General features: G+C 38.9%; 1 protein-coding gene across 2 annotated transcripts in view; it reads right to left on the minus strand.

Annotated features, from left to right (window-relative positions):
- Arhgap18 (Rho GTPase activating protein 18) overlaps positions 1–19574 on the minus strand; it is a 137241-nt gene that overhangs the window by 99740 nt on the left and 17927 nt on the right. The window contains exon 1 of one of the 2 annotated variants that reach the window (XM_013026880.1): positions 5987–6035. The exons of the other annotated variant lie outside the window; for it this stretch is intronic. Within the exon in view, the coding sequence (XP_012882334.1) occupies positions 5987–5997 (11 nt within the window). The 5' untranslated portion in view covers positions 5998–6035. Of the gene's footprint in view, positions 1–5986; positions 6036–19574 lie in introns of those variants that run through there. 2 annotated transcript variants of the gene reach the window in all.

Below are 19574 nucleotides of genomic sequence, written 5' to 3' on the forward strand. Positions count from 1 at the left end.
AACAGAGGCTCCGCAAAATCCTGAAGCCACTGGTTCAGTTCATGCCATTACAAACAGTGATCCTTCGCTTGGTACCATCTCTTATCTGGGTTCAGAGGCTGCAGCAGTGAACATAAGACACAAATCCCCCCCCTCCTTCTGAAGTGGTTAAAACCAGATACATGGGAGCCGGGAACTGAGTCAGGTATGAAAAGCATCCAGAGTAAAACTAATGGAAGCTTTTATATGGATTGTATAATAGATCACAGTCTTCGATGTGGTCATGACAGTTCAGGAGCCATAGTTCTCAAACATATTGGCAGAGGAACTGCGAGGTGCTTCACCAAAGTAAGCAAACAAACTGATATGTGTGACTCCTCAGGAGATGGGGAGTCATTTGTCTGGAATCTGGCCTGAATTTTGGGACTTTTAATTCCTCTAAATTGAAAACCTTGAATCCTGCTGTAGGATTGATGTGTATTAAATAACCCACTGACAAACATTCCTTAGTGCTTAACTTTTTCACAAAAAGTGTTGCACAACACTACCATCTTGTTCACTTGACTACATTAGACAGATAATGTCCTGAGTCCAAAATGCAGAAGGCTTTTACAATGATGAGAAATGTTTAAGAATTTATTATGGCTGGATCCTAGTGGCTCATGCCTGTCATCCTAGCTACTCAGGAGGCTGAGAACTGAGGATCTCAGTGCTGAGTCCTTGGGTTCAAGCCCTACAATGGGCACACAAAGAGTTAGAAAAAAGAATTCATTTCTGTTTACTAATATAGTTTTGTTTCTGCTTATTTAAGATATTTTTTATGTTGTGGTCCAGGGACTTGTTGAAATTATTTCGGGTATCAAAATAATGCAGAATATAGCAGACACAGGACACATTTCAGAAATACCTATGCCAAGTAGAAAGACACCCTTGAAAGTACATTTTCCTTAATATACATTTCATTTGTCCTAATTTGCCTCTTTCTCCTAAGAGAGATTTTTTTAAGTTCCAATTAATATTTATTACACAATCGGTCTATTCTAGTGCCATCTGTCATCTGAATAGTTATTATTCATAAGGGAAATTGTAGCTACTATTCATTATTTATATCTCACCAACTTGATTTCCCCCCCTGGCTAGAATATAAAATAAATATAAAAATAAAATAGTGAGAAAAAAATTGCTAGAACAGCAGACTGAATCCCTTTATTAAGAAACCACTCAGACTCACACAGGCACTCATTGGAAAATATTTACTAAGAACCTACTGTGTGCCAACTAATGTGGAGGCAATTATGAACAGGCCAAACAGGATTGCAAATTTACACAAATAAGTCTGCATGACACAACTGGGGGGCACTTGGAAAATTTAATCTGATAATCAAAATTAAATTAAACCTAGCTTGCCTTGGGTATACACAATATACAAGTAAATAAATCTTTCACAAAAATTAAATTTGATGGTAGAATCCTCCTGTTCGAGTTGCTTTTATTTCTTTCTTTTATTTATTATTTATTGCTTTCATGTAGATGCTGAAACAAATCATCACAAACTTGGTAGCTAAAATGAATGTGAATTATTCTCACAGTTTGAAAGCTAGAGGTCCAAAAATCAAGATCACTGGGCTGAAGCCCAGTGGTATATGGTGGTCTAGGCCTATAATTTTAGCACTTGAGAAGCTGAGACAGAGGGATCATAAATTCAAGGCCAAGCCAGGCATCAGTGGCTTATGCCTATAATCCTAGCTGTGATCTGAGGATCATGGTTCAAAGCCAACCCCAGCAGGAAAGTGCCTGAGAATCTTACCTCCCAAAAAGCCAGAAGCAGAGCTGCAGTTCAAATAGTAGAGCCTTACCCTTGAGCATAAAAGCTCAGGGACAGTGCCTAAGATCTGAGTTCAAACCCTAGGACTGGTACCAAAAAATAAAATAAAAATACACTCAAGATCATCCTGGGCTATATAAACAAAAACACAGTAAGCTGAAATCCAGGTGTCAAAAGGACTGATAGATCCCAGAAGAGCTGTATCTTACTATTCTAGTCCTGGAACAATGCTTTTGTGACCATGTGGACTCCAGTCTTTGCCTGGGCCTTCAAGGCTTTCTCCTCTGTATGTGTCAGATCTCTCTCTACCTCCCATAAGGACACTTATAATTGCATTTAGGGCCCAGATGGATAAGCCCAGATAATCTTCCATCTTAAAATTCTTAATTTAATCATATCTGCAAAGAATCCCTTTTCCAAATAATTTACCAGTCACAGGTTCTGGGGATTAAAACTTTTTGTTAAGCCATTATCTAACCGCCACACTAACACAGAAAAATCTAAGAGTGAAAAAGGATCCTAAAAAAAGAAATCCCACTTTATTAAGCCAAAGTACTTACAGTCATGCCTCTTTTTTTGGAGCGTTTGCTGGCAAAAAAAAAAAAAAATCAGGTGCCCAAGCTGGGTGCGGGTGGCTCACACCTGTAATCCTAGCTATTCAAGATGTTCAGATCTGAAGATGGAAGGAAGTTCAAAGCCAGACTGGGCAGGAAAGTCCGGGAGATTCTTAACTTCAAGAAAGTCGGAAGTGGCTCAAGGGGTAAAGCACTTGCATTGAGCTGAAGAGCTGGGGGACAGTGCCCAGGCCCAGAGTTCAAGCCCCATGACCAACAAAACAACAACAACAAAAATGAGGTGCCCAAATACAAGGCTCTTCAACTCCTCTGTTACTTGACAGATTTATGGGGAGAATTTAATTAAATGAGACTTGGAAAGCACTATAAAAATTATCTGATCTTTATTTTACTCCCTTCTACTTCAGTCATTACGTCAAATTTCCCCATGAAGCAGCCTCCATAACTTTCAATGACCCATTTAGGAACTGTGGCTTGCTATCTCACAGGATGAAGTGGCAGGGGAAAGAGTCCAATAACTGACCATAGCAGCCCAACCCACAGTCAGTTCTCAGCATCAGAGAACGTAGGCAAAACCATGGCCTGGACTGCTAGAATCCAGGTGCTAGATCCTCTTCAGCCTCTGGAAATGGAAGAGTGACACAGTATACACGTTGAGGAAATTCTACTTAGACTACTTGCCAAACTAAGTTTTTGGTTATACATGGTGAGAAATGTAAGGCCAAAATTCCAGGCCAAACCTGAGGAACCATCATGGCTTTTACACTTCGGGAATTAGGATAGTGGAGGCTCAGCTAAATCCCTTTCCAAACCATCTGATAGAACCATGTAGGTCCTCATGACCCTGACCTGCCATCTTCTCATCACCTAGGTAGAAAGAACCCTTAACCATTCTGGAATCTATAAAGCAAGTGACCTTTTTTTCCTTCTTACTCACAAGTAGCCCTTAATCCTATTAATATTAGGGTGTCCTAGGGGTGTCCTCCAAAAACTTAAAACATCCAGATGGAGAAAATCTAATATAAATTAAGAATAATTACTTGCATATCTGCCCCGTGTACTTTTTTCTCATTCCAGATTGCCACAAGTATATAAATTCAATCCTTAGCAGCTCAAGCAAGAATAAAAACAACCACCTCATACAGTACAATGCCAACGTAATTATATTTCCACCTCATCTGAGCTATTGACATTTTTTCCCACTTTAACAAACAAAATGGATAAAGCCATTCATTTCATTTTTGTATTGGCTTAAAATATACCAACATGAAGGCAAATGCAAAACAAAGAACAAAACAAAATACACAGGACATGCATTAAAGGTGTCTGATGTAGGGAGAACAAGCATCGTGAGGCAGTCCAAAAACATAAAACATTGAATTTCCCCGTGTTCCCCAAGAGCATGGTGAGCAAGCTCACAGGCTGGGGAGTCCATTATCTCCTCTTCCCCATTCACTGCCTTGCTTTCATGAAGCAGAAGGGCCAGGCAGCTACATAAAAAGTCTATTGTTCCCTCCCACTATAGCTCATCATGCAATACCCTTCCATCCCAGTGAAAAGCCTGTGTTCTCTTACCCAGTTCATTTTAGCTTATTAAATTGACAATTTAACAACTAGGCCAACACAACAGACCTTTCTGTAATTAGAAAGTCCTAGATTTTTTTAAAAAAGGAAGGGTCACTGGAGATCCAGTGTAGCAAAATAGGTATTACATCAATCCCATCATACTTTGTGAACAAAAGATGCCCCACCCCCACACCCCCAGCCTCTACTGGGTTGAACAAAGAGAGGATAACACTGATTTCTGTGGGCATGAGGCCATACCAGGGTTACAAAAGATATAATGCAACCCATGCCATTTCTATATGCCAAGCCAGAATCTTGAAGCGACCACCAGAGTACATTTGCCTTATTTCCATATGGCCACAGACTAGCTTCTCTTTTGGTCAGATCCCAGAGCTGAAGATAAGGCCCAAGGAGAGTCACAGACTAAGAGCAAGAAAAACAACTGGGTGCTAAGGTCTGTGGTAAGGTCTGTTGAGACAGGTGTTTCTAACTGTTGGGTTAGTTAGTAAAATAATTAATGTCTACTTAGCAAAATAAACTAAAATTCTAGAAATACAAAAAAAAGATTATCCCAAAGTATTACAGAATCAGCAAACATTTACTGACTGCACAGAACATGGCGAATATTAATGTTAAGATTCAGAAATAAAGAAAACAACCTGCTATTGGTTTCATGAGTTTATATTCTATAAGATATAGAATAACTGAAAACATGTGGCTGAGAAGAAACAAAAGACTGGGGGGAAACATTTTACTATCTCTATTTGAAAAAAATTAGATATATACTGTCTTTTTTAATCAAAGAAAGCCTTATCCCTAAAAATGCATTGTTTTTACCCAAAGGACATAGCTTGATAACACTATCTTTTACTGACTGTTCAAATGGTGTCTCCTTCTGCTTCTCCTGCCATTTTTAGGCCATACTTTCAAATAGCCATTCTCAGACTCCAGAAAAAAAAAAACAAACCATTGTTTTTACTTTGTCATTGTCAATATTATTGTTGTTGTTGTTATCATAATCATTATTTTGTTTTGTTTTGTTTTTGGTCGGCCGTGGGGCTTGAACTCTGGGCCTGGGCGCTGTCCCTCAGCTCTTTCAGCTCAAGGCGAGCGCTCTACCACTTGAGCTACAGCGCCACTTCCGGTTTTCTGGTGGTTTATTGGAGATAGGAGACTCACGGTCTCTCCTGCCCGGGCTGGCTTTGAACCACGATCCTCAGATCTCAGCCTCCTGAGTAGCTAGGATTGCAGGCGTGAGCCACCAGCGCCTGGCCTATCATAATCATTATTTACCAGAGACAAACACTTTTAAATGTACAAGCCTTTTTTTAGAAATAAAAAAAATTGAACAACTTGAATTAGCCTCATTTCATTAAAATCATACCAAAAAAAAGAATTTGTGCCAAATACAACAGCACATGTCTCTTGTGATCCCGGCCCTAGGACCTGTTCAAGGCCAGCTTGGGTGATCTTGGGAAACTTTATCTCACCAAAGGGGAAAAAAAAAGTAGTCAAATTCAGTCAAGGATAAGTAAACAGTATGAAGTCCTTTATAGTTTGATTAGTAGTGTGGATTGTAGAGCAAGAATGACACCAAGTAAAAAGGAGAAGAGAAAAGCTGGGATGGGTCAATAGGTCAAGGAAGGTAGAGGTTAGAAATGGCAAGGTTTCCTTATTTCAGTTTCTGTAGAAGCAGCCCAATTTCCTTCTAACTGTGCTCACAAAGAGCCAAAGTGTGCCTTTGCCTTGTACAGAGTAGATGAAGTGAGTGAGAAAGCCATTAAGAATCATAAAGGGATACAGGAATGACTGGGAAGAATCGAGGAGGGGTTATCACGGGAGACTCTTGCTAAGAAAGGAATGCTGAGAAAACATGGGGGAGAAAATTACTTTTTTTGTTGGTCTTGGTACTAGAGATTGAACCTAAGGCCTTATGCATGCGACGCACATGCTCTACCACGGAGCTATACCCCAGCCCCAGAAAATTACTTTTTAAAATGTGGATTGAAAAAAGAGAGGGAATAGAGGCCAGGAAACAGACCTTGACAGCATGCGAGGGCTGAAGTACAGATGAGGGTTGAGTTACAGCAGATGAAAAATCCACATCTGTGAAATGTGAGGGAGAGAGAAACAAACAAAGCAGGCCTGAGCTGGGACGTTAGTGATGACTCAGATGTCACGAGCAGAGAGCTGGCAGCAGGTCCGCCTGAGACAGAGAGGAAGTAGAAGAGGAAATGATGCAGGCAGTGGCTATGCAGCTCTATAAATGGTGACAACTCTGTGGTTTCCCCAGGGGGGGGCGGGAAAAAACGCATGGGTGCAAAATTCTGTGTTCTGCATCTCCATTAAAACTTAACTGTGAGGACAGCAACCGTGGAATTCTACAGAGTATCTAGGAATGTGTGTGCATGAAAAAGAAAAAAACAAAAACAAAATAGTGCTGAGGGAAGGTAAAATTCAACAGCAGCTAATTCTTTGTGCTCATTTATTTTTCTGCATTTCCTTCCCTGAGAATACTGCCTTATTGGTAGAATTTTTGACGTTTCAATGGTCACGGTGTCAGAATATTGTGTGTTTGTTGACCAGTTTCTAGGACACAGATACTCACACACAGAACAAGTCTTCCAAGTTCAAGTATTACCGAGCTTTGAGCACACTGGGCGGACTCCAAGACAGCCACCAATGTAGATCCACTACTCACAATCCATTTCAGTACTGGGGCTTGAATTTAGGGCCTCCCACTTGCTAGGCCAGTGCTCTACTGCTGAGCCACACCTCTACTTGGTGGCTCTACTTGGTGTATCCTCAGAAAGTAGATTGCATTGTCATGGTCTGTCACCTGGTGACTTGAATATATTTAATGTTCCACAGGTACACATGTGGACTATAAGTCAGCTTAATTATATAGCCCAAGAAAATTCAGCCCAATAAAGTAATTTATACTAAAGCCTGACATAATTACATGAAATCTTTTCTAAGATCTAAAAAAAAATTTTAATGCCCTCCAGAATTATGAAGGATATGAAGGATATCAACACTGCAATTTTCTACTATTAAATACAACACTTCAAGTAGTGAAGTTGAGTACTTTCAAATAAAGGGGGAGCAGGGCATGGTGGCACACACCTGTATTCCTAGCACTCAGGAGAATGAGACAGAAGGATTTCAAATTCAAGGCCAAGCCCAGGCTATGTAGTGAGGCTCTGTTTCACAAATAAAAAAAATAAATATACAAAAGTAAACTGAGCATATCCAATATGCAAGCTCATTTAGGTAAGGAACAGAATTCCACTTCTCTTAGATTCAGGCTGTGTACAGTGGACACATTGTGGTATTCAAGAGATCTCATAGACTCTGGAACTTGACTACTCTGTTCTAACAGGTTACCTTTAGCAAATTTTTTTAATATATATATATATATATAATTTTTCTTTTTTTGTATTTTATTGTAAAAATACTGTACAGAGGGGTTACAGTTATGTGAGTAAGGTAATGAGTATATTTCCTATCGAACATTGTTACCTCCTCCTTTGTTTTTCCCCTACCATTCCTTCCCTCCCCACCTCCCCAACTCCTCCCCCCACCACCAAAGTTGTAAAGTTCATCTTCAACATAGTGTCTTGTACATCTCATTGTTACAATGGGTCAACCTATATCCTTATTTTCAGCATTTTGTTATTTTCCTTCCCCTCCTCAAATTAGAAAAATGTATATACAAGATGCAGGCACCAGAATCAAATATAGTGAAAACAGGGGTTATACCACGGGGGAAGAACATACAAAAGAAACAAAAAAATCACATGGTACATTATAAATATATTAAAAACAACAGCAAGAAAGATAAAACCACTTGTGTTTCTATCTTGGGTTTCACTTTGCTTAGCATCATCTTATATGGTCATATGTACATAGCTTTTGATCTTTTCTGCTTGTCCTAGACATATACTATTTATACCTTTAGCAAATTTCTAAACCTATTTGCCTTACTAACCCCAGCTATGAAATAGAGATAAGTAGTTCTACCCACCCTCATAGTATCATGAAGTACATAACAATCACAAAACAAATGCAGGATATTTCTAAAGCATATGATGGCACTGGTCAAACAGACCTGCTATATAAAAGCTAGTTGTTATTTGATAGTAATTTTTTAAAAGTGAAATGCTGAAGAAGCCTATTCTTCCTTAGGAATACTGTAATATCATTCCTTAGGAATAGTGCAATATCATTCCTTAGGAATAGTGTGATATCATTCCTTAGGAATAGTGAAATATCATTCCTTCTGATGGAAGCATAGAATTCTACTTGGAAAAAATTATATTAAGCAAAGTAAGACAGACCCAAAAGAAATATAGGTCATAATTTCCCTCATTTGTTTTAACTAGATTGTGTCCATATATCTACAAGTAAACACACTGTATGGTAAAGGCAAAAAAAATTACACTTGGACATTATAAATTATATGGAACCCTATAAACATTCACACAGCAAGGAGGATATTCTTAGGAGAGGATCACAAAGGCTCAATAGCTATGAGCATATGATCATTTAAAATGATGTTTATTGAAATGAACACCAAGAAATGGAAATAAGTTTTTATTTTCTGTTTTGTCCCTGTTTTTTATTTCTACACCTTTTGTCTTGTATGTAAATGTATCTGTTTTATGGAAGGTAAAGGGGAACACAGAAATGGAGGGACAAAGGGTGAACAATGCAGCAATGGTACTCACTAGACACTATGTTGAAAATAAACTATACAACCTGTTGGGGTGGGGAGTCAGGGGGTAAAAACTGGGAGAAAATGAGGGAAGAGGGACACTGTTCGAAAAGAAATGTACTCATTACCTGACTTATGTAACTGTAACCCCTCTGTACATCACCTTTACAATAAAAAACTAGTAAATAATTACCTGTGTAAGGAATTATTAGCAAGCTGATAAATACTACCAACTGTGCCTAAAGCACATTTTCTACTGAAATATACAATGATTAACAAAATAAAAAAATCTACCTATTGTAACCATGAACTTCATTAATCATAGAAGAGATAATTTGATAATTTTTCTATATTCAAAAACACAGGTTGTTTTTCTCCTCTTCTACTCCTTTAATTTTTACCCTTTGACTTACATATAAAGATTAATGCAGTTATTACTAGGATTCTCCAAAGTTAACTTCGTGCCAAGACTGCCTAGCTGTTTTATTCCTCCACTGTATCATGTTCTTCCCCCTTACCCCTGCCCCAGAAAACTGAGGAAACTTCTCTATCCACATCCCAATACATTATCAAAAAATCTGCAAAGCCAAAAGCAAACTAACTCCATGGCAGCAGAAAATAGAATAGCTACATGGAAGAAATTTGATTCAATTTCTATTTTACAAAATCCTGTAATAACTAGATTTCCCACAATGCCATACCACCTCTATAAATCCAATTCTGAGGATGTCTACAGGGCATATCTCTGGATAAAGAAAGAATATCTCCCTCCCCCACCAAAAGTTACCCACTGTATGCTGAGTGCCATCAATACTCAAATGATATACTGACACAGGTACTAAATGCACCTGTCATGTCATCTTTCTCAGCCACATTCTCCTTTGCACTGTCCTCTGCATGATTGGCAAGGAATGTAAAAAAAAAAAAAAAAACCCAGCCCCACCCCCAAGCTGGGCCAATGAGAGCAGTTTCTAGAAGAGCATAACACCAATAAGATATCAGACAAAAGGCTATGTAGCTAAACTAGAACTTACCCAGAATTCCCTTGTTTCTTCACAGGTTGCTAGCTTCTTCTCAGAGGGTACTAGATATTCCAAAGCTCATCCTTCTACCTGGGATACTCAGAAAGTCAACCACTGAGATTTTCCAGAAAATAATGGGCTACAACCTTCCAGAATACTCTGATTTGCAAAGGCAGAAGTGTTTTTACAGAAGTCTGGTTCTCCATGGACTTGCATGTCTTTAAGTAGTTAATGAAGTCATTGCATCAGCTTTCACTAAAACATCATTCTTAACAAGAACACAGTTTAATTACTTTAAGACAACAATGAGCTGCAGATACTGAGCAGGTTTTTAGCTTACCAGCTAGGAATCAGCTTCTACATACTATACCCTCAGGACTTACAACTCTGGGTTCATAGGTCTAAGAAAAACTATAGATTACCACTGTGTCCAACCTCCCAAGATACTTCAGATGTTAAATCTGGACATGCTAAAGTTCTCAGAGTCTACTGACAGCAAGTGGCTGTAACCTAACCCCCAGGAAATTCAACCTTTTCCCTCCTGCTGAGGTTGTCAAGCCACAGCCCCTTTTCTTTCCTTGGGAACAAACTAGGACCAGCAATGATACCAAAGCTCAGGCTTAAAGCCTACCACCAAAGCAAGTCTGGTATAAAGATACTTCTTTCCTTCTCTTCTCAAAGCAAGAGAATAAAGTAGATAAACATTCTCGCTTTAGAAAGACAGGTTCCATTACAGAAAGTGAACTATAACTCATCAGACAATCCTGTGTTGACCTTCTTCCTAGCTGCATATCACCACATCTATCTCTGCATTTATCTCTTATTTAGAACAATGTCCACCTAAAGATTGTGGAGGAGACATCTGGGAAGTTCAGTGAGGACCAACTATGTTTTTAGTTATCTGCAATGGGCCTGTGGACTTTTACATAGTTTATCTCTTTCAGTATTCACAACACTCTTGAGGCACAGAGAGAAGATGCTTTACTAAAGAACAGATAACATGGCAGCATGCGCCACATATGAGAAACCATTCCATCACACAGTCCGTAACTTCCTCTTTCATGACAATGCAATTCCATTACAACAGTCCCAGTATAGCATGGATTCATTTATCCGTGATAAAGTACCTGGGTATTCTGGTAAGTGAGCAAGTCACAAGCCAACTCCAATGGAAAAAAAAATCCCAGTTCTTGAGTCAAACTTAAATTATTCATTACTTTTCCAGTGTTAGGGCTTCAACTCAGGGCCTTGAGCTCTTGCTCAGCTTGCTCATGGATGGAACACTACCTTTTTGGACATTAACTGGAGCTGGACACTTTTCTGTTCCAGTTGTAATCCTCTAGTTCTCAGTTTCCTGAGTAGCTAGCATGAGTTGCCAGTCCCCCCCTTGAATTTTAAGGCTTACAATAAATTGGCCTCAACCTCCCCATTATTTCAAGTGTCCTGTCCTCTAGCCAAATTAGCACCCTACAGCATTAACCCTGCCCAAATTTCTCTCCCCTCAGAATGCACTTTATCTTCTTCGCCCCAACTTCAATTCTATCACCAAGGAACACAAAATCTTCTTTGATCCTTGGATCTACGACATAAAACCTAATCTCCATCATAGCCTTGTATTAAATCTATTTCAATGACTAACTTCTTAGCCTGTAAACACATATATGTAACAGAGGTCATCATCCCTGGTTATAAATTTTAATTTCCCTATAGGACTCTACCTCTATATAGAACAGTGGAACCACATGATAAGACACAAAGCAGCTACTTCATGAACCCCAAGCAAGGAGTTGCCACAGTACTGTTTTTGTTGTTGTTGTTGTTTTTTAACATGGCTAATGAATTTTGGATGTGCCTCAAGTGGTTGAGAGCTTAAGTTCAGGCCTTTAGCTCAATCTCTGGTAGTAAAATAAAAATAGTCTCATCATTGACAGACGCTAGACTAGTTGGTGAAAGAAAACTAAAGCTGCTACCAGTGGTAATTTCAACTCCTAGAAATTTGGTAGATAGAAAGTAAGAACATTGAACCAGGCACTGGTGTCTCATACCTGTAATCCTAGCTACTCAGGAGGCTGAAATCTGAGGATCATGGTTGGAAGCCAGCTAAGGAAGAAAAGTCTGTGAAACTTATCTCCAATTAACCATCAGAAAACCGGAAGTGGCACTATAGGTGAAACCAAACTGATGGTGTGCTAGCCTTGAGCAAATGAGTTCAGGGGCAGCTCCCAGGCCCAGTTCAAGCCCCATGATCACCTCCCAACACACACACACACACACACACACACACACACACACACACACAGAAAGAGCATTGCATCTAACTACTGTCTAATAGAAAAATATGTATTTTCTCTCTACTCTCAAGAATCTCAATTTCCATGGGGTTAAGAAGAGGTAGATTCTAAGTAATTATTTAGTATGCAAAGCAACATGTGCCCTTACTCTTCTTTTTTTGATATTTATTGAACTACCAGAAAACCAATGGAGTAAATCTTCAATTTTTAAAAGAACAAGTGGACATACCATTCATTAATAATCATCTTTGAATCCTTATCAGGAATTTATTTTAATTATTTGATTTTATTATAATTTTACTTAATTGTCCAAAAAGCTATCAATTCAACATGTCAATCCACCTTGACCAATGTTGCTCCTTAGCCTGACAGTTGAGAACCAATGTTTTCCCTCTCCAAGAAATATATGATTTTCCCGTAATAGCGAGGTCCTTTCACAAGGAGCTTAGTGAACAACATCCCTAGAAAACAATTTTCCCTGTACCATCCCTATTTTCCACATCCTAGCATTCCATTTCCATGTTGCATTTTAAAAGCACAAAGAAGTTTCCCCACTTAAGCCAACATGTTCCCTAATTGTGAAAGGAGGCTAGTTCATTCCTGTCTTAACTTCATGAGTATAATGTCAATAACAAGTAGCCATAAAAAATGCTTTGGCTAAGTAGGCCACTTGTATTTCACCCATTTCAATATCAACATAAATACCTTACCCAAGTAATCATGTCTGCATGTAAGGTGATTTGTATGGAAATTATAAGACAAAATGCACCAATGACTTATTCAGAGTACTAATATTTTCATATGCATGCAGTGCCTAATATGGTATAATCCATACCATAAAAAATAAATAACACCATAGCTAAACTAAATATATGCTCATCAGATACAGTCTTACAAATGTAGTCCTTTGAATGGAAGGCCCTTAAATACCTGATATGGTTCAAACAAGAGTGCTACATTTTCATTCTCATCTCAAGGCATCTATCTCTATGTACAACATATAATTTTTCCAAATGTAATAGGATTCACACTCTGAGTATAATAAAACATGACAACTCAGACAAGCTTCACTAAAGAAGCTTTTTCTTAAGGAAACACAGTTTCAATCATTTCTTCAAGATTATAATAATTTCAGTTGAAACCTGAAAAAGAGCTCTCTTCAAACCGTTTACATTACGTTCAATTTCAAATAATTAATATTTTCCTCATTAACTTTTCCCAAGATGTAATACAAGCAAAATATTCAATGATGTTATCACTTTGAAACTATTCATACAGAGGATACATGTTGAAAATACAATATTATGAAGATCTCCAGAATTTCACATTCCTTTTATCAAGAAGAAAACTATTTCATACTTCAGCTTCATAAGCTTTACAGCACATGTCACTTTTGAGAAGATTCACAAGGGACCAAATAGATTTCCTAGGTTTGTACAATAGTAGGAAATTGTCTTTAAATTTCTAAAATTGCAAGTTCACTTCAATGCTATCAACATTTATTGAATGCAAATTACTTTCATGATATGTTTAAATTATACACAAATGTTCTGCACAACTATTCTACATGTTAATCATTTACATGTTGGGCTAAATATAAGGTAATCCTTTGATACTCTGAGAATATAATGCACATTATATTATTGCACAGAATCCTCACAACTTAAATGGTTGTTCAATCACAAACTTAGTCCATGAAGAATAATGCAGTTATTATGTACAAGGTGGAATGTATACTAACTCTTGTTGGTTGGTTGTTTGTTTTTTGGGATCCAGTCGTGGGCCTGAACTCCGGGCCTGGGCACTGTCCCTCAGCTCTTCAGCTCAAGGCTAGCACTTTACTACTTGAGCCACAGCACCACTTTCGGATTTTTTTTCTGTTTATGTGGTGCTGAGGATCGAACCCAGGGCCTCATGCATGCAAGGAAAGTGCTCTACCACTGAGCCACCTTCCCAGCCCTATACTAACTCTTACACTAAGCTCAGTTGACAATTTGACCTTGGCCCAGCTCTTATCAGCACACTGATTAACGGTGATTAGGAAATAGGAAGTAGAGGCAAGGAGACCTGAAGTATACAGAATCACACTATCCCCATAGACAGATCTATCTTGACCTCAAAAGAATTCTGTTCACTGTAATAGCTTTCTAAGTAAGCTGGTTGTTCTTAATGAAATCCAATCTTTCAACCATTTTTCACATCTGCAAATTCCAGGTGAAAACCTGAAAAGCAGCTCTCTTCATGCATTAAAACTGGCCAAATGTTCACCACACAAAATGTGATATCTTTAATTCCATCAAATAAAAAAAAAAATAGAAGAATGTATGGCCAGATAGGTGCTTTGCAGTCTACTCACCCAGGAAGTGTAATGGAAAGGACACAGCTTGCCTCCTGATGGCAACAAACAAAAGGCTTTCAGCTGATAGGTCACCAACATAATGTCAGTTCTCTTCTACCCAGTTTTCAGGTCCCCAATAGGCTGCTGAGAGGTGGGTGACACATAGTCCACTATGAACTGTATGTATTGCTCCCACACCAGTGGCCTTCACTTTTGGTTAGCTTGTGATAGATTCCCTTAACCTTACCTGTGCCTACTATGTTATCACCTCCATCAGTGAGAGCCTCAGTTGCCTTTCTGGTCATGGCCACCAGGGCCAGGCCTGGGATTTCCTCAGTGCTGAGGAGGCCTAGAAGCTCAGCATAGTTGATGGAACCAGCTGCCTCTTCCTTCCGCAATGTTTTCTCCTTCTAAATCCCTGCCTATTGTTCTGTTCGTGATGGTTTCCTTAGATTGAGACTGCTGAGATCACTGGGCCAAGATATGGGCTCAGCAGCCTGAGCATGTTTGTCAATTTTGTTTTGAAATGGTGAAATATATCGCTCTTCACAAACATTCGCTGCCCAGAAGCATGAAGCTTACCTGAACCAGACTCTGTTTCTCAGGATAATGCAATCAAGCCTGGGTTTCCCCAGTAACACCCAGGTCATCATTGCCTTCACCCTCCTCTTCTCCCTGCACTGGGTCTATGTGCCCAACATTATGAACAAACCTCTTCATGCAAACCATTTGTCTTACATATGGAGAAAATTATATAATGTCAAGGAGCATAAGGTGGCATATAATTTATCAAGACAAATTTAAAAGCAGGGAGACATGGCTCACAGAACTTGTTTTCATGTAGGCAACAACAGATGATGTCCTAAGATAGCTGGGACAGTTTGAGTGGACACAGAACTCTATTTTGCTAAGGTTTGCTGAGGACATTCATGTCATCCAGGGACATCTTGGCTGGCAAATCAACTATTTACTGACAGGTCTAGGTTTAGGACCAAGAATAAGGCAGTCCCCTTGTCTTTGACTTGCTGACAAATTTCAAATTACACTGTCTAAAAGTAGGGCTGTTTCTGGTTAATATTTATAAAGTACTAAAAGAATCTAAGTGCTCAGAATTGTCTAGGGCTAAAAGACCATCATGAGCACACAAACAGTAGCCTACAGCCCTGCCTTACCACACTCTTGGTTATTTAATCAAAAGTGCTTTTGAACACCAAACAGAGTATTTTATTTTGGGACTTTCTGGTCTAAGATAAGCCAGGACTCTAACGTCATTACCTTCACCCCTCCTGGAAGAACTTACATGACCACGTGAAAAGGAGTTGCTCATTAGCCACTGTGAGAATTCAATGGCTTCTCAACTAAAAAGAATGACCCATTCGATGTGAGTAGGCAATCCCATGCAACAGAAAGGATACTAAAGCTACCTGGATTGTGGACAAACACCTTGTGATAGAACCACAACTGACTTACTGTCCTATTTCAGTGGGCTGACGAACATCTTTCCACAAAAATACAGCCATCAATGACAGGGGTGATGGTGGTCTTGACTGTAGAATTTGAAAGTCTTGTTTTGTTACTGTGCCAAGCTGGTTGCAGGAGGTTCTCAATTCATATGAAGAGTTTCCAGATTGCAAGTGCTCACTGGTGGAGAGAGAAGGCCCCAAGCCAGGGCTGTCTCCTCTGCTTCATCTACAGGAAGCCCAACTTCCCCCATCAGCTCCTGCAGTGCCTGCCACAGCTATGGCTCACCCAGAATACTAGAAGACCCAGATCACATCTGCCACAAATGTCCTCAGAGCACACAATAGCTACTGCCTTTTACACATAAAGGTAGCCACCACATTTACTCAACTCTATACAATAAAAATGACCAAGGTTCAACTCAAGACTTAGTCTAAAAGCAAGTGGTATGGTCTAGGACCAGTTGGCCCATGTGTCTTCAAATGAAGGAAATAATTCCCTCCTATGAGGATTAAACAAATTCCATTTTAAAGTACCCTGGAACATAGTGAGTACTCAATAAATATTTGATTTGCTTTTCCTCTGTGATACAATTTGCCCCAGTTACATGAATAGCTGACCACAAAATGCCAGGAGACACCTCAAGGCTACAGAAAATTATTTATTAAATGGCAGGATTTTGTAAAATGACTTTTTCTGTGCAGTAAATAGCATCTTGGTGTCTGAGAGGAGCCGGACTCCCCAAAGGGCCTATTTTACTAGCAGCGAATGGCTTATGATCTGGATCAGAATAACCTTCTCTAAATACTAAAAGGAACAGAGTTTTATTTTGAAAACAAGCACAAGCTAGTAGACATTCAAGCATTGTGTTGTCTATAAGCTTGCTCTGTACATACTTCCACAAGCCACTTTCAATTTTTAAAAATTGGAAATTAAATTATTTCTAAGAATAGCATAGTGGCATTATATTGCCCAGGTCCAAATACCAAATTTCAACCCTGCCATTTATTAGCAGGATGACCTCTGACAACTTCCATCACCTCTCTGTACTTCTGTTTTTTCTTCTATATACTGAGGCTAATACCAACTAACTGACAAGATTACATGAATTAAGGCTACTAACTAAGGCTTATTACTAGCCAAGGCTATAGTGATCCTCACCCAAAAACCAATGTTCTGCAAGAGAGCACCAAGATTGTCCAAGTCTTTTTGATGAAAAAGCACAGAACACATCTACCGAAGCACAAACCAGTTTTGCAAAAAATACACAACAAAATGACATAATGATACTTCTATATATCACAATTAAATGGAAAACAACTTCAAATTATGCTGAAGAACCATTAGAAAGATTACCAGTTGTCCCTAGGCAGTGGCATGGTACATACATCATCGTTGACACTGTATACTTTCAACATGTCCATATCATACTAAAAAAAAGTCACTGTCATCATCCCTCCCATGTTTATATTGAAAATGTCATATTGAGTTTGGGAACTATACAGTATACTTTCTCTATAAAAAATATTAGATAACAAATGGGTTCTTGAAAGAATAGTGGGTTATGAAACTTGGAGCTTGGTTGTTGTTATTATTGCTATTGTTTTGTAGTTTGTTTGTGTTGTTGTTGTTGTTTTTGAGACAGCTTCTTGCAAATAGCCTGTGCTGAGATTACAGTGTTTACTACTGTGCCTGCCTAACTACCACCTAGGTGTCTAAAAGCATAAACAGGCACTGGTGACTATTAGTCCTCCTGAGATAGTGTAAGTAACTATTGCAATAAAAGTCTGGCCTTTGTCTTCAAGCTTCAGGGGACAGAAAAATGGATAATTTTTAAAAAAATCATCCGGGGCTAGGAAGGTGGCTCAGTGGTAGAGCGCTTGCCTTGCATACATGAGGCCCTAGGTTCCATTCCTCAGCAACACATAAGCAAAGAAGAAAAAAGCCAGAAGTGATGCTGTGACTCAAGTGGTAGAGCGCTAGCCTTGAGCTGAAGAGCTGAGGGACAGCACCCAGGCCCAGAGTTCAGGCCCCATGATCAGACCCAAAAAAAAAAAATTATCCATGTAAATGTTACTAAAATCTTAGGAATCATGTCAAATGACAGTGTATGAGCATTTCTGTAGATAAATAATTTAAATTTGTATATTTTATAAAAGGCAGTTTCAAGTCAAAGGTACAAAGAAATGTAAACATCCTAGATACAAAGAAATGTAAACATATTCCCATCTCAAAGTACTGTTTCAAAAAGAAGGTCCTTTTTTTAGAGAAAAACTTTTTTTCCCTGCAGAGTTCAGAGGGTTTCCTAAAAGTGTAAAGGAAGTATGGCAAGAAATAGAGTGTCCTAATAAGACACAATAAAGCAAAATCTTCTAAACAAGAAAGACAGGAAAGCCTATTGTGATGCCATTTAAGTATGTAAGGCCATTGACAATAGTTACTGGTTGCCAGTAGATGCAACTATTGTTTTTTTTGTTGTTTTTTTTTTTTTTGGGGGGGAGGTCCAGTCTTGGGGCCTGAACTCTGGGCCTGGGCACTGTCCCTCAGCTCTTCAGCTCAAGCCTAGCCCTCTACCACTTGAGCCATAGTGCCACTTCCGGCTTTTTTCTTTTTGCTTATATGGTGCTGAGGAATCGAACCCAGGGCCTCAGGCATGCAAGGCAAGCGCTCTACCACTGAGCCACCTTCCCAACCCCTAGATGCAACTATTGTATATAGAATGAAAATCAAATAACAGTACTAGCAATTAATTTTTACATATCCTCTGGGAAGTTTTCCATATGCAATTGTAATCACAGTAATAGTATGCTTTCCAAAATACTACATCTCTGTCCAATAATTTCTCAGAGTAAATACTGATGGAGGAAAAAAAAAGAGGTTTTGGCAGCCTAGCTAACAGCAAATGGAAGAAGCTCCTTAATATATTACACTTCAAAGAAAAAGGCTAGCAAGCATGTGAGAAGTTTCCATATTCTAGTCTCTGTCATGTTCTTTACAAACAGTGCTGTATTTTTCCAGTACTCTGTTTTTCCCCCAACTTCAAACTGGTACCTATGTCTAAAAATCAACTTTTAAATTTAGGCAGTTCCTTTAATAACATTTTGGAGAATGAAGGCTAATATTTTGAGGAACAAACTATCTTACAAACAATAGAAATCCAATCCTTCCAAAATCAACCCATTCATAAATACAGTTGTATCTACATAGGTCTGGGAATGAAGAAAAAATAACAGGAGGCTCCCATTCAAGGCATTTGTGTTAATAATGAACAGAAAAAGTCTTCATACAAATTTACCCAACTAAGCAAGTCAGAAGGGTATACATACACACACAAGATGTGTATCTACTGATGGAGAAATTTAAAACCAAGCTCCTTTGGACAGTTTTCTGTATAAAGAGAACGGGCAATGGGACCAGTATAGGCAGATAGTGTCAGAGAGAGAGAGAGAGAGAGAGAGAGAAAGGCTGGAATGACAGTTAAGTAGCTCATGACCAGAGGTGGCTGCCACCAAGTCCTCCCTTCCACTGTGTACAGGTCATTCCCTTACTGAAAGAGTAGTTCTATTCCTATACTTTCTTAAGTCTGAGGTGGCCTATGGTTAGGTTCACCACCCAAACACAGCCAAGTAATAAATGAATAACTTCTAAGGCTGGGTTCAAACAGTCCTAGGAAGTAGGTTAGTTAGCCCAGGCTTCCTCAAATGCTTACCATGAAATAAACAAAACACAGTGGTGTAAAAGAAGTTGGACTCCTCGAGGGGGGACTAAGATGGCGACGGGGCAGTAGGGAAACGCCACAG

The sequence above is a fragment of the Dipodomys ordii genome, unplaced genomic scaffold (genome assembly GCF_000151885.1).
Source record: "Dipodomys ordii isolate 6190 unplaced genomic scaffold, Dord_2.0 Scaffold97, whole genome shotgun sequence".
NCBI lineage: Eukaryota > Metazoa > Chordata > Mammalia > Rodentia > Heteromyidae > Dipodomys > Dipodomys ordii.